Source organism: Platichthys flesus, chromosome 9, assembly GCF_949316205.1.
Source record: "Platichthys flesus chromosome 9, fPlaFle2.1, whole genome shotgun sequence".
Lineage (NCBI taxonomy): Eukaryota > Metazoa > Chordata > Actinopteri > Pleuronectiformes > Pleuronectidae > Platichthys > Platichthys flesus.
Genome location: NC_084953.1, coordinates 26,181,404 through 26,198,025, shown reverse-complemented (window position 1 = coordinate 26,198,025; position 16,622 = coordinate 26,181,404). Strand labels below are relative to the sequence as shown.

Genomic DNA, 16,622 nt, shown 5'->3' with positions numbered 1-16,622 from the left:
CTATTTGCAGAGACACAAAGATCCCCAAACGTAAGCCACGCATTATTTTCAAGAGGAATTTAAAAATGTTTAATGAACAGGCTTTTCATCATGATTTGTCTTTGGTAAATTGGGGACACATAGGTCTTTTGCCGGACGTGGAGTTAGCTTGGACGTTCTTTAAGGAACACTTTCTGAAAATTGTAAATAAACATGCCCCAATCAGGAAATTCAGGGTTAAGGGACGAGATAATCCGTGGTTTTCCCCAGAGCTGTCAGATACCATCCATCGACGTAATGTGGCATGGGCCAAAGCCAGAAAAAGTGATTTTGCCTCGGACTGGTCTATTTTCAGGCAACTAAGGAACAAATGCACTACTCTTATTAAAAAGGCTAAATCTGAATATTATTTATCTGTCACAACTGAGAACCTTAATAATCCACAGAAATTTTGGAAAGTAATTAAATCTATATCTGTAAGTAAAAGTCCTCCGGCTCTTCCGATATTTGTTCTAAAAGACTCGGTCCCAGTCTATGATAGAACTGAGGTTCTAAATTGTTTTAACAATCATTTTGTATTATCTGGTTCTTTGTTTGATTCTACGGGAGCTGCCCCTGTGTTTCCCTGCACAGAAGCTCCAAGGTTTTCAGGAGAACCCTTTAATTTCTTACCTTTTACTGTGCAGCAAGTGCATCAAGCCCTCAAAACGTTGGCTTGCAGAAAATCCCCTGGACCTGATTTAATAGAGCCCTACTTTTTAAAAATAGCAGCTGATTTTGCAGCACAGCCTCTTACAATCCTTTTTAATCTCTCAATTGAAAACAAAGAAATTCCATCTGTTTGGAAGTCAGCTTTTGTTACCCCCTTATTAAAAGGAGGTGATCCAGCAGCTTTAACCAACTACAGGCCAATATCAAATCTGTGTGCCTTTTCAAAAATTCTTGAATCTCTTGTGTTTGATCAGTTAAAAGAGTTTCTAACTTTTAATGATCTTCTCTCAAAACTGCAATCAGGCTTCAGGAAAAAACACAGTACCATCACTGCAGCTACAAAAGTGATCAATGATATATTAGTTGCTCTTGATAAGAAGCAGCACTGTGCTTCACTTTTTATTGATCTGTCAAAGGCTTTTGACACTGGGGACCATGCTGTTTTAAAGCATAGGCTTTTTTGCTTGGGTTTGTCAAATCATGTAGTTTCCTGGTTCACAGATTATTTGAGTGACAGGACTCAGTGTATTAAATATGATGGTCTGTGTTCTGAATTTGTGAGTGTCCACAAGGGCGTGCCACAGGGTTCAATATTAGGACCCCTGTTGTTCATTATGTACATTAATGATTTGGGAACAAACGTGTCAGATGCTAACATGCATTTTTATGCAGATGATACAATTATTTACTGTTTTGGATCAACTCCTGCTAGAGCTGTTGAATCTCTGCAGAAAGCTTTTGATGCAGTCCAGCACACACTCCTGCAACTAAAATTAGTCAAGTCAACACTGAAAAAACTAAACAAATGTTGTTTTCAAACTCTAAGAAATTACCTCAAACTGTCCCCACAGTGTCCACTCTTGAGGGAAATGTCATAGAGGTGGTTCATATCTATAAATATCTTGGTGTCTTGATTGATGATTCCATTTCCTTCAAACCCCACATTGACAATCTTGTGAAGAAATTGAAACTTAAATTGGGCTTCTTCTTCAGGCACAAATTTTGTTTCTCTTTTGAGGTGAAAAAGCGGTTTGTCACTGCAACGTTTTTATCCAGTTTAGATTATGGAGATTTGATTTATATGAATGCCTCAGCTAAATGTCTATGTAAGATTGATGCTGTTTACCATGCTTCTCTGAGGTTTATCACTAACTGTAGAGCCCTGACCCATCACTGTGAATTGTATTCTCGAGTGGGTTGGCCCTCTTTGTCCAACAGGAGGCTGGGACATTGGTGCACATTTATTTATAAGGCCATGCTTGGGCTACTGCCATCATATATTTGTAAGTTAATCACAGAGAAAAGTGTTGCTTCTTACAGTCTGCGCTCAAACAATCAGATGCTTTTGTTAGTTCCATTGGCCCGCACAGAATCAGGAAAAAGGGCATTTGTCCACTCTGCTCCCACCACATGGAACTGGCTGCAAAAAGATTTTAAATTAACCGAAATGATTTCTTTGAACGCTTTTAAATCTACGATGAGAGCATTTCAGACCACTTCTTTTACTTGTTGATGTGTGTTTTTTATAAATTTTAATTTACCTGTAATTGTTTTTTTATCATTTTAATTTCTGTTTATATGTTGTGAGTGTAATATTGTGAGTGTACATATGTTATTTGTTGCTGCCTCTTGGCCAGGACTCCCTCGAAAAAGAGGTTTTTAATCTCAATGGGACTTTCCTGGTTAAATAAAGGTCAAATAAAATAAAAAAAAATGTATATAATACTGCCCTAGGAAGATTGCAGGTTATTCCACACTTGTTCAGTTTTAGGATCATTAAGGTCACTGTTCTCTTGGGAACCTTCAATACGACAGAGAGGTTGTAGCCTTCTCCATTGGTCACTGTTTTTACTTCTTCAACTGGGCCTTGACACAACCTTGCCTGTGAGCTTTGCATTGTGTTCCTTGAATTTCATGGCTTGGTTTTTGTTCTGAGACCCGAACAGTTCTTAACTTGCTTTGTTAGACTTAAGTGTGATGAGGGTGCAGCTGATTAATATTGTCCTACAATAATTCTGCATCCTTTAGCAAGGCTGCAACACTTATGTATCAGCATATTTTATATATGTAAATATATAATGATAAATAATCATTTCTGCATTGTTCTTCTCCATATTCAGTATATCATTACAATATTTCCTGTGTAGGTTGGAAAAATGTGAACCCCCACACTGACTTCAGCAAAAGGTTATTGGAGTCAGTGTTTGGCAAATCTGGAGTCCAATCAATAAAATAAGAATATGAAGGTGTGGGTTTGAGCTACTTTGACTGCTAAAAATAGTGTGATCTTGCTATTCACAGTAAATATCTGCTGATGTGAACCATGCCTACGAAAAAACTGATTCCAGAAGACCAACGATCCAATGTATTTTATTTGCATAAACCTGGAAAGCGTTTACAGAATAATCTCAAACTTTAGATAGCCATCAGTCCATAGTTTGACAACTTTAAAAGAAATGGAATCAATTTGGTACAGTTACTTGTCTCCCAGTCAAGATGACTCCAAAGGCACAACACAGTCTTCAGTGAAGGAAAGATGAACCATGAAAGGCATAAAGGAACCATTGTAACTGGCTTACATCTTTGTTCATGAGTAAACAATATGCAACTCGTTAAATAGCCTATGATATATCCATGGCAGAACGGTTAAAGCTGCTGCTCTCCAAAAAACATTGCTGCGTACCTAAAGTTTGCCAAAAAGCACCATTATGCCCAACAATGCTACTAGTACAACATTTTGTGGCGTGAAGAAATTAAAGTTGAACTGTGTGGAAAGAAAACCCAGCACTATGTATGTTATACAAAGGGCAATGATTACCAACATGAAAACATCATCCCAACCAGGGCTGTAGAGGTAAAAATTTTTTTGCTCTGAGTTTGTCATATAATCCTCGGTAAACAATGGTGTTGAAGTTGTCAAAAAGTTTTATGACATCATTTATGGAAAACATTTTTTTAATCAAGGCATCTTGCAGGGTGGCTTGGGGTTGCAGCAGGACAGAAGAAATACGTGAATTTGTGTGGTTCTAAGTTGGGTCCCAAAAATAAATGATTAATAGATCCTAGAAAAGCGCTATATAAATCAAAAACCATTTACCATTTAAAATCTATAAAAAAATTGTTAGATTTGCAGACTCAGTAGTTGTTGATGGGTACTAAAGAGAAATATATTACAGCTGTGATGCTGTTCTATTCAATTGCTCAGCAGCTGTTAGTCAGGGACCTCTTGACTATTCACTCCTGTGACTCACTTCACAATTTAACATTGTTCACAGACTACTGCTCTTATGTCTGTGTGAAGGCGATGGTGATGTTTGAATAGCGATGATTTGTGGTTTGCAGACACACCCTTACTTGCTTCCTCTCTTTTTTTTGTGTCTGTGTGTGCTTATCTGTGCATGCGTGCATGTGTTTGTGCATGTTTATGAGGATCAGTGGTTCAGAGAAGGTCAGGCTGCAGGCTTGTGAAGTGGCAAATGACAGCACTGTTACTAACTGTCTAATTGTCTCCAAGTTCGTTTATTAAATCTAGTGTCTTGATGTGTTCTATTTTACTCATCTACACGCACACACACAAACACACACACACGTCACTGACTCATCGCTTAATGAGTTGTGATAGGGACAAGGCTGCAGCCTCCAGTAAATGCCTTAAATAATTGGGGAGATTTAGCTGCACGTTCTGTCCTCTTGTAGACATTAAAATAAGATCCCAGTGGATTATTTTAAAACAGGTGGAGCTCGTGTGTGTGTGTGTGCGTGCGTGCGTGCGTGCGTGCGGGCGGGCGGGCGGGCGGGCGTGCCAGGCATGCAGTTTTGCTCAGCATTGAGTCTGAAGTGAACTATTCACACCGATCTCCTGGGTTTACTGTTTAATAACACCATATATGTAGTATGACAACGGTTTGACTGGTCCTGTGGTATAACACCTTCATAAGCAATGCGATGCACTCTTAAAGTTCCCACAGTCCTTTTCTAGGCCCAGCTTCAACTCCCTGTTAAGAACACTAACTATCAGCACTACAATTACTGTTGATTTACATGTTTGCTTATTTACAGAACCCCTGTGGTTCAGTACCAATACGTCGCATAAATGAAGATTACATTTTATATATATTTTTACACAGAAACTGGTTCGCTGCTATTCTGTTTGACAAAACAAGGATGCTTTTTATAAATTAAATATTAATATCACTTTTACCTTGATTTGTCTTTATATTCTATTAAACTTTGACATGCTGTATTTGTTTTCGCTAATATTACATGTAGCAGTGGGGCATTTATTTACTCAAAACTATATGATCTGTAAACATGAGCAACACACAGGTCTGTTGGCATAGTTGGTAAATGCTTTAACCTACAGTTGGTAATGTGGGCAGACGCCCAACCATCTCAATTCGTGGGTCAAAGTAGTATCACTTTTGGCTTTGGTCCTTTTGATGTTTGTTTTTTTGTGTGTGAACATGTGTGGGGGTTAAACTTGTGGGGCTTTCAGAAGCTGGGAGATAACTTTGAGGTGACAGGGGGGGTGAAGCAGGGCGTGGATAGAATTATGAGAAGCACAGAATTTGGTGCTCGCTCACATCGGATCATGTGGTATCAACATACAACCTCACTGAGTTCACTAAGGTGAGAGTTACTGGTGGGAGCTGCCGTGTTGAGTTATAGTGTTTCTCAGTTATCAGTGAACACAATCGCTTAGTCTGTTCACACCCTTCTTTGTAGATATTTAAATTTTCACACCTGTGATGTGTTTTTTTTGTCTTAGCATATCGCTTATCTTAGCATATCTTCATCATCACAAAAAAAATATTCCCGTTTCCGTCCCAGAAGGCATCTATATGTCCTGACCTCTTCTGATCTTTGTAAAGAATGCCTCATATTATCCTAAGTTTTAACTTTTCAGTCAGTTTTTCACATGACAAGGTCACGTCATTGCTATGAGAAGGTTGTTTGTTTTAGAAAGCTTTCATCGGGTGAAACAAAAAGAGAGCCTTGTTGATAATTTGAAAAGTGTCTTCTCTTTGATGAAATGTACATTTGTCTTTTATGTCTACAGGTAAGAGCACACCAGTGAGCATGTCTGGCACAGCCGACCCTTCCAAACCGGATGACCCCTTCCAGCCGTTTGGCAGCGACATCATTGATCCATTTCAGAGTAAAAAGGGCTTGGGAGACCCCTTCAGTGGCAAAGACCCTTTTGCTCCATCCTCATCAAGTAAAGCCCCTAAAGACTCTACCTCTGGTTTTGCAGACTTCAGTTCTGTAAGTTGAGATTGGTGATATTGTTTCACTATCAGTGTTTAGACAAGGCCACAAAGCTCACCACAGACACCAGAATGGTCTCTAGATTTAAGTCATAGGGATTCTCTGCTAAAGACTGATGAGGGCTGATTAGCAGAGGATGTAGCAGAGGTAGTTTAACTGTATGTATCTCAGTCGAAAGACAAGATGTTGCACCTACATGTTTTTGCGATTAACAGGTGATTAGTATATTTTAGTCTTGCTTTTTCTAGGGGGATGAGTAGAATGGTTCCATCCACTTAATTTATTTTGTAAGATCCAGTCATGGTGTGGCCAGAGTTCTTTTTAATACCAATTTTGAAGGTAAAAGTCATTAGATAAAGATCATTATTCAGATCAAGGTTGCAACTAACAATAATTTTGATTATGGATTAAAATTAGGAATATATATATAGTGGTCTATCAAATGTAACCCAGACCTCATGGAGGTATCTTTAGATGTCTTGTTAAATGGCTGTCACTCCAATGGATTTCCATCAATTAGATAACAAACATTAGCCCATTTTGAGTGAGTGTTCAATTATCCAGGCACGTTGGTATTGAATTTGGGATTAAAACTGATACAGAATCAAAACACTCAGAGGTCGTTTTAGTTTGAAAACACTGATTTCAAATGAAGACGTAGTATAGCATTTATTAGTGCACCAAAGAAATAGGTTTGTAGGGAAGTTATGTGAGTAACCTGTGCTTACTTATTGAATCAGATGTCACACTCTATATCCAGAAAAGTTCTCTGTGAATTAATCAAGTTAATTTCGTTGATCAATAGTCCCAGCATGTAAATCACTTATTGTCCCTTTAATATCATCTTGTTTATAGATAAAACAATGTATAAGCCAGGCTAGCTGTTTCCCCTTCTTCAAGTCTTAATGCTAAGCTAAGCTATCCATGTCCTGCAGGAACCCTTCCCCTCACTGTTGCAAGAACAATGGCAGCTCATATATGAAAAGCAGCCAAAACAAGCAGAGAGATCTGGTTTGATAATGAGAGGTGAACTGGACTGATAATATTTGAGCCCACTAGAGAAACTGCTGTTTGGTATCAAAGTGGTGCAGTTTGCAGAGCTGCAATGTGACCGTCATCATCTTCCTCTAGTGCAGGAAAGGGTGTCAGCCCATTTTGTGGTTGTTGTTTGTTTTGACAGGAAGAATATCTCTGCTTTGTCAGGGTTTCCGTGGACTTTCACAGTCTGAGGGCCAATATCAGAGGAGTGTTTGAATAATGCTCATGGTAAAATGTAGAGACTTATTGTAAGTTGCTTTGGATAAAAGCATCAGCTAAATGTACCTGTAAGTGTACACAATTGTGAATGATCATGAAAGCCATAGGCAGATAACTACAGAAACTCATAATATGTCCATAGTTTTAATACTAGTGTGACTTTCTCTTCATGTCACTGTTTATTAGTCAGTGAGATCAACTAAATAATCACTGTTTACTAATCAGGGAATAATGTTTAATTGTGTTCAGCTATGAGTCAGATATAACATGAGACACAGCAATATCACTTCTCAACGCACAGCTCTGGAGTCTGCCATCCCTGCGTTACCTTGCTCTGTGTGTTTATGTGTGTCTGTTTATGTGCATGCTGGTAGCAATTGTTTGCAGTTTGTTTTATAATGAAAGTCTTTTTATTATAATTTGAATGTAATGTTTGTCACCACTCTCATCCTTCCGCTTGTCCCTATTTTTTAACCGGATACCTCTAATTCACCATCTGTTTCTTATGGGAGCTCAGATACTAACTGACTGCCTCACTGCGTTGAAACTAAACCATTATTCATCAAAGTTTCATTCAGTTTTTGTAGAATCTAAGTGAATTATTTACATACTAATGGCTAGGAAAACAGGCCTGTAAAGCATTAAGTGTTCCTGTTATGGTTCACAGTTTCCCCAGCTTTTACTATTAAACAATACTGTTATTAAATCATTCACTTATTTGTTCTTCTCAGCTGTTCTACCAAAGCTCCTGAAAGTAAAGGAGCTTTCAGACAGTAAGCAGTTTCCACTACCACTTTCACTGTTTTTAAACTAAACATAGTGGCAGATGTGCTGCTGAGGTCATGGCAGTGGCAAGGCAGCTGCTGCCCTTTCTTGTGCTGCTGCTGAGTTCAAGATTAACTTTTTCACCTTGGCAACCACAGAAAGTACATTAAGGGAAATGATACAGGATTACACAGGTAAGTCATCAGGATACAACTACTCATGCTAAACAGAATTGGTAAATGAAATAAACCATAGTCAAACTAATCAGTTTAAAATCTGAATATTCCGTTATAGTATAATTTAGTATAGTATATAGAGTATAATTTATTAACAGTTAGCTAAACTTGTTGTATTAGTTCATTGTTAATCACTTCCCCTATTTGAGGCTTCAGCGGCTGTTTGATGTGTGATGATGGAAAGTGGAAAGCAGCAGTCTATGTTGTCCCTGATTCTGAGGGTTAGGGTTTTTAAGTGTGATGATGCAGCGGTAACCACGCACTGTCTGAAAGCAGAAAACCTCCTAATTCCAGCCCTTTCTATAAACATAAAAATATTCATTTTAAACTCATTTTCATCAGTGTGAATACAATTGAATGTTTTTTCTGAGTAAAGGGCATTCAAATAAAATATTGTTTAGAAATGAAATCCACGTTTGAAAGAGCTTAAACTTGCTCTTAAAAATGCTTAAATTAGAATTGGACACAATCATTATGAATTGCAGCTTTAATTGGCCGTTAGGCTTTATTCTTTATCATTTGTAGAATTTAGTTCCAGTTTTTGGAAGAATTAGGGCCAATCATCCTGACATAAAGTACGAAAACCAGGCTGAAAACAAACCTTATATATATATATATATATATATATATATACATAGAATTTCTAATTTTTGTGTGATCTCTCCTATGATGGATTTGATGCATTTGCCCAGCATTCAGTGTGTAGAATGTAGAGCTGCCCTCTCCCTGTAGTTTGTCTCAACTTGAAGGGATCCCCCACTGTTTCATCTGTCCATCTCAGTCGCCTGAGGCCCTTATTGACATCAAGTGTATACTTCAACTTCAGTGACTTGTTTGCATTGTAAGATCATTTGCTCTCGATAAAGTGTAATAATTTGCTGTCGATAAAAAGTCCTCATAAGTAGCTAAAGACCGTGAAACTCTGCAGGCATCCCTGTGTGTCATATGTGCGTGTGTGTGCTTGTGTGTTTGTGCTGTGATTACTGGTAAACTATCATTGATCCACTTAGTTAAGGGATTTGTGGTTTATAATCTCTCTGTTCTGTAATCCCTCTCTCTGACAGGACCTGAAAAAGTTAAGGTATGATATTTGACTCAATGAAATTCGCATTAAATGACAGTTTGGTAACACTGTCCACATGGTATGACTTACAAGGTATTTCAGCTCTATGTTAGCATTTTTTTTAGTTTTTACACATAGATCCTTATAAAATCCAATACTTGATCTTATTATTTTACTCCTCACCACTGTGCTCCATCATTTAGCTGTTTTGAGAAATAAAAACGAGGAGTGCTCCAGCCTATCTAGTAGGTGACATCATATTAGCATAAAGCCAGAATGAACACACATGTAACAAGGGCATATATTCTCTCTCTCTCTCTCTCTCTCTCTCTCTCTCTCTCTCTCTCTCTCTCTCTCTCTCTCTCTCTCTCTCTCTCTTTCTCTCTCTCTCCCCCCCTCCCTCCCTCCCTCCCTCCCTCCCTCTAGTTTGGGAATGAGGCTCAGCAGTTGGAGTGGGCTAAGAGAGAGAGTGAGCGAGCAGAGCGTGAGCGGCTGAAGAGGCTCAGACAGCAGGAGCAAGAGGACCTGGAGCTGGCCATCGCCCTCAGCAAGGCCGAGATGTCCAATGCATGACCCCCCACACATAGACAGACAGTGCGTAGACAGGCTAACAAACAGACAACATGACTGACATCTACTTGACTGACACCTGCACCCCCCACTATTTACATTCTCAAATACTCTATGACTCAATAAATGAGGAGCAGAAAGATGCTGAAAGACCTTCTGGGCAAGTCTTGCCACTGACCCTAAGTAAAAAAAAAAAAGAGAAGACAATTAGACTGTGGGCCCGAGAATCATCACTGCAAAACTCCTGCTGACATGAATAGACAGAATACTGGAAGAGGACCAGGCACTGTGTATAAGCACTATGATGGCTTGACACTGTTGGATCCACTCACTGGTCTGAGCAGATAAGAAAAGCATACCCAACAAATCACATTGGCAGTTTGCATTTGTGCATTGGTGGTTTTTCTTCTCCACCTTCTCTCACAGTGGTTGAAAATATGGCAAACAGGCTCACAATACTTCTGCTTCCGTTCTTACAAGCAGCAGTGAAGAAAAATCACAGCACAATTCTTACTGCCATGTTTTGGTGAGGATTTTTTTCCGGCTGTGTTTGTGTGACATGGACATATCACTGATTCTCACTTAGTATTCAGTGTTGGGTTGTTGTGCTGGTATGAACTGCTATAGAATGATGTGTTGCAAAAGTATATGTGAATATAGAGGCATATGGAGAAGACTGAATCTGGATTTTCACTCCTCAGGATTAAGGATTTTCACCTCAGTTCAGTTTGCACTCCCTGTTTTTCCCTCAGGAAACACTCACTGATCCAGACTCAGTTGACTTTTATTAGTTGACTTCTTTTCACTCCAGTACATGCTAAAATAGGCAAATTGAAATTGAAAATAATCTTTTCATCTGTCTCTGGGTACCAGGAAGCATATTTCTCAGAATATTGAGTTTCCTCTTATTTTGGTCCCACACCAGGTGCATTAGTGTCTGAGAATCTGGCCCGGTGTCCAGACCCTCCGCTTCTTTCTTCCAGGTCAGACTTAGTCATTGATAACATTATTAACCAGCAATAGAGGGATATGTTCACATTTCACGTTTGTGAAATTATTGGAGCAAAAAACTGATACATCCATTATACAGATTTCATTTAATGTCCCTGGTACCATGGCAGGTTGAAGTAACAGTTCTAATGATTGACAGTGAGAAATTGTATAGATATATTTTCTTTGTCCAGGAGTGTGAGAAAGTTTGTGGAGAGTTTTATGTGATGACCTTGGAAACTCTCTCCCCTACTGTCAAAGTGTATATAGACCAACAGAGCTAACTATGCTTCAACTCTAATCCTGCTGTGACGTACACCACATTCAACAAAGGCAACATGAGGGAATTATTTTTTCTACATTTGACTTTGTTTTATAGAGAGTGAGGGATTTTAACACAGGTTTTATTTCTTATTATTCTGTTGACATAATTTGCTGTTGAGTTGGACCCACTCTAAAGCTATTTTGAGTGTTTGTAAAAGTCTTTAACTGGCTGACATCAGGTTTAATTAGGCTGGAAACTGGAAATATGTGAAAAGGTTTGTGACGTATCATAGCTTACTGTTCTAACATGGACTGAGCCACTCACCTTGTTTTGATGTGAGCTACTTGAAGCAAAATATGATGTTTGAGTGAGACACTGACTTTCTATTTCACTCAGAGCCGCTGTGTTGTAGTTACATGTCGTGTTTTATATATGTGTCTGTATTCTGTGTGTCCATGATCAATCACACTCTTACTGTTTTGCCATGTGCATGTCCTGCAGTCAGGTCCTGCTCAGAGCCCACATGTTCTCCCCATCGCCACTTTAGGGGATGATTTTTTTAGTTAAACTTGTTTGTCATGGGAAGAAAAGTCTTTCATTACCAAATTGATACAACTGCAGCAGGAGCATTACACAATGCTGAATATCTCCTCATAGAACCTGAACATTTCAGTCATTCAGTCGTTCCTAGAAGTTAGGTAAAGAATTCTGAAAATACAAAGTCCTCTTAACAACTTGGAAGTTTTTTTGAAGTGAATATAAATTAGGAGATTGTTTTCTTCAGTACAATCTCATATAGTGTTCAGACACTATATAAATTCCCGTTTGCCAGGATAAAAACCTGTGTCATGATTTGATTTGTATTGTTTGATTTAACCCAAACCTCAGTTAATCCAGTTTTTCATATTGACCTGTCTAATTTGCATGTGCTTTTATGATGTTTGGCCGTTACAAAGGTAGTTTATTTTTTCTGAATTTTTCACATAACGAATTTATGTTTTACAAAAATGTCTGTTCCTTAAAATTAGATGTGATGCCTAATATGATGGTCCTGGGTAAGGGCTTGCTCTTTGTGAAATGGCAAAAAGCTGAATCTTTGGTAGAACCAAGATAGAATGTAAACTCAGTCCTTTGTATTGGGGTTAGGGTTGCAAAATTCCGGGAATATTCAAAGTGGGAAACTTTCCATGGGAATATAGGGGAATTAACGGAAAAAAACTGGAAATTGTGTGGGTAATTTATACTAACTGTATTTACCTTGTCATACACAGACATAAATATAGACATTTTGTTTTGTCATAGGCTGGTTTGAGCCCTGAGGAAACTTTGGGCACTTGACTATACGCTTCTTGATCTTTGTGTCATTCTCAACACTGGTCTTTGCACACTATTTGCAAATGCACACAGCCTTTCTTTCTACATTGGCTGGGGTGAAATGTATCCACACATAAAGATAGTGCACGTGGAAGTGTTCTGTAGAATAAGATGAGAAAGCTTGTAAAAAAAGACTAATGAAATGCCAGAGATATAAATAATTTGCCAAACAATTGGAATCGTCTTAAAAAATATTTACAATTGATGGATAAATGATTAGAAATAGGCTAGATGAACAGAGGAACCATCCTCAATCAGCATGTTTATATATTTTCCCCAGAACGATAGAAACTTACCTGATATTCCTGCACATATCTGCTTCTCCAATCACCACATTGAGGAGTGCAATACCAGGACTGACATACTGAACACCCCCCCCATTATACATGTCTGTAACAATGTGTCTGCTGGGAACGCATAATGTGAATTCACCCACATTGGAGTTGATGCTGGTCAAGTTGAAGTTGATGTGCAGCCACTGGTTCTGCCACAGTGGGAACTGCCTCTCCTTGCCATTTCCTTTGTCATGTTTACATATCATTAATATTTACTTTGCTTTAGCTGTTACAAACTTTCTTCCTGTAGAGGAAGAGTGACCCTTGTATTAAATAAGCCTCTCCATCTAAGCTGTGTACAGCTAACACCTCTGTTGGCCTTCCATCTACAGCTGAGTCATAAGGCATGTGCTAGCTTTTCAAATGCTTGCCATGCTCCTGCCACACGGCTGTGGAAAGGTCACTATATGAGCGACTATGTTCATATATCATTGTCTGTTTTTTCTTTTCTCACAGAAAGCAAATTGTGCTGTTTGTAGTTTTTTTATAGACTCACCTCCTGCTTTATTCTTTTGTCCCTACTTAGGACTTAAATGTTAAAAAAGTCATTAGTGTTACATTTCATGATGTGCTTGTAGTTTTTAGCTAAGTTTACCATTAGTTTAAAATGGAATTTCATTGCTAGCAAAGTGTTTTTTTAGTTACCTGAAGGGCCATCAGCTTTTTCACAACAATGTAACAGACAACTTGTGCAGCAAAAATAACAAGACTGTCTTCAAGTGACCATTATATAACTTCATATGGAACATGTTATCACCAATCTATAATTTTCAATAGATTTGTGTGTGTCCCACAGAGTGTCCCACACGGTGCTCTAGGAGGAGGTTTGGGCAACCTGAAATTATTTCTGTCATTTAAATAGATCTGCTCCATAATGACATTCTGTGGTCATAATTTAAGCATAGAAAGTGACAGTGGTCCTGTTGCCTTCAGTAGCTCTCAGTATCGGGACCAATTGCTGTGTTTTTCTGGAGCTTGTGTGAAGGTTGATGGCTCAGGCTCAGTTGTGTAAAATCCCTCAGATGAAACTAGGAACTATTTGATCAAAGAGTAATCTAAGACCCTGATTATATATCTGATGAAAACTCTTCCTACTTGAAAGTTACTGCCGGTTTTCAGATCCAAACAGTCCTCATACTTGATACTGAGCCATAGTGTGATCTCTGACCCCCCCTCTGTCCTTCATGTGTTTCTGTCCTTGTCCCACTGACCTCAGCCTGTCTGCTGTGTGCTGCTTAGACTGGAGAGCTCCTTAGTGGTACCCTGATCCATACTGTGTTTTTCATCCTACTCCTCAATTGTGCAATAGATGATGTTTATTTTGGTTGTGTTGTGCATCCTGCGAAAGCAGTTTGATGATTTTATATGTAGCATATGTTTTTAATGTGTTTTATTTATGTACCTTCCACCCCCCCCCCCCCCAACTTGCTGATTTCATCCTACTAAAGCAGCACAATCTAAAAACCTTTCATTACAGAATGTAATATTATAAAATGCAACACTCAGTATTTTGAAATGAGCAACAAAATTATTATTTTAAACAATCCATATTTATATAGTGACAGCTGAAACATCAATATTTACAACTAAATTCCTTAGTTATAGTCAGTTTTATTTCTCTTTTTAAGAAGTGGATATTTTGTATTTTGTCTTTACTGACATGCTGATATTAACCAGTGACCTGGCTACATTTTTGATTTAGTTTCACCCCCCCCCCCCCCCTCCCTCACACAAAGGTAAAATAATCTGAGCTGTCTTTATTAAGATGGATACAGTGTGTATACAGTCTGTATAGTATCATGTCTATTATATTTGTCCCATAAAAAATGAAGAAGAAGAAAAAGTAAACTTGACAAGGAACCATTTGGGAGGTTGCCTATAGTTACACTTATGCTGAAAGAATTATTTTTGAACAGTGATGCTCTCTACATGGTCTGTACTGTTTACTAGAATAAACGTTTCAGTTTAATAACAATGGACTTGTGCATGTTATGTTACAGGAGCCAGGTCAGTAAACCAACAGAACTCAACTCTAAAAATGGGTGTAGGTTTGAGCTGACTACTCCAGTGTTTTAATATTGCACTTCCATAAAGTGCAGAAATCAGATTTTAGTAGAGAACATACTAATAAATTATTGAAAATCAAAAGCAGCTTTGTATACGAACGCATGTCCCCTCTGTGAAAATCAACTTATGCTTCTGGTGTGTAAGTTTTCAAAGCTATAATTGACTCAGGGGAAACCATCCAATGTTGCAGAATCCGAACATTTCAAAATTAGTATTCTGATCTTTTTAGAGTGGAACTATTCACCTCGTAGTCTGACTAACGGTCAGTCCTGTGACTCCCTCCACACAGCCACAATGTGCAGTGAATTACTCTCAGCTACATTTCAAGGATACAGCTGTGCAATGTGAAATGAATGCTGTGCAAACACTGCTGCCATTTCTGTTCATATTAGCTGAAACCCAGGCAATCTGCTATGTTAGCGAATGCTAACTGTCTCCGTATGGAATAACAGGAAATTCCTGCTAGGTTTGTGTTTACCTAGCGGTAATGGAGAGGAGGAAATGAAAAGCCTATTGGCTTTTAACTGGGAATGTGGGTCAGAGAGAACTGGAGGGTAAACATGGGTTTGCCCTCACTGGTTCAGTATCTCCTCCGTCTCTCCTCTGACCAGCTATGCTTTCACTTTGGGCCTCGTCAGCACATGCCACACTTCCCTTCTCAACTATTCTCAGCTGGGAAACACACATTACTGTGTGTAGGGGAGGAAACAGTGGGATTATCCTCTCTGCATGAGAACCACGCATATTCACACACACATGCATGAAAATAATGCCCGCTGCAGAGCAATTTCTGGCTCAGCCTGTGTTTGTGATGCCTCTCAGTATCAGCCACCAGCATTCCAATCAGTGGACCATTCCTGAAAAAGCAGCAAGGAAGGATCCAGGGCCCTCGAGTTGGACAGGCTGACCAGGAGTTAACACTCAATAATCACACACTAATTTAACATAATGATTTTTAGCCTGATTCTGAATTTATACATTTTTGCCTTGTACTTTACTCTATGCTACAGGGGTGGAATTCTGAAAAACGTGTAAATTGACTCCTGACCTCAGTTTGTATAAAATCCTGGATACAAGGGCCCAGGAATGAATCAATTATCATCAATTAGAGGCTCGGAGGAAGATCTCATTGACATTACAGACATTTAACCTGGGTGGCTGCAGCAGCTCAGGAGTGGGTCGGTCGTTCGATCCCAGTCTTCCACTTTCTTTGGTGTATTTGGGCAAGAAAGTGATTCCCAAATTGCCTGCTGTCATATAGAAGAGTGCAGCACATATATGCACTGTAAGAATGAATGGTTGAAAGGCCAAAACCTTCCCTGTAAAGTGCTTTTATTTGTCGTCAAGACAAAAGCACCATTCTGCTGCTGAAACTGACCTGAAACACTCACAATTCTGTTTTACCATCCCCATGGGGAACGGCCACAATCCAAATACATAATGCTTTCCTTAGCCCCTCACCCTAAAAACCTTAAACATCAATGAATGTCCTAACCTTAATTACTAACTATAATAATTTACTCTTAATAAACTTCGTAATACTTAGAAAGCAGTCTATAGACATGTGCACAAAATATGAGGTTCAATTGGGACACTAAGCTCCATTCAGTACCACAGACACACATCTTCTGTCAGTCAGTCAGAGTTGGACAGATGTCTTTGGGAAGCTGTATTGAGAGCAATGTTTGAAAGGTTCTCAGAGAATCTGTGCATCAGTCACACTACCAGTGGAACTACTTTCG

General features: G+C 38.8%; 1 protein-coding gene across 4 annotated transcripts in view; it reads left to right on the top strand.

Moving 5' to 3' along the window:
• Nucleotides 1-14,788, top strand: part of eps15l1a (epidermal growth factor receptor pathway substrate 15-like 1a) — a 43,177-nt gene extending 28,389 nt beyond the window's left edge. For all 4 annotated transcript variants that reach the window (XM_062394904.1, XM_062394903.1, XM_062394902.1 and 1 more), the window contains exons 24-26: nucleotides 5,750-5,908; nucleotides 9,281-9,297; nucleotides 9,706-14,788. In XM_062394904.1, the coding sequence (XP_062250888.1) occupies nucleotides 5,750-5,908; nucleotides 9,281-9,297; nucleotides 9,706-9,852 (323 nt within the window). In that variant the 3' untranslated portion in view covers nucleotides 9,853-14,788. The remainder of the gene's footprint in view (nucleotides 1-5,749; nucleotides 5,909-9,280; nucleotides 9,298-9,705) is intronic.
• Nucleotides 14,789-16,622: the final 1,834 nt, after the last annotated feature.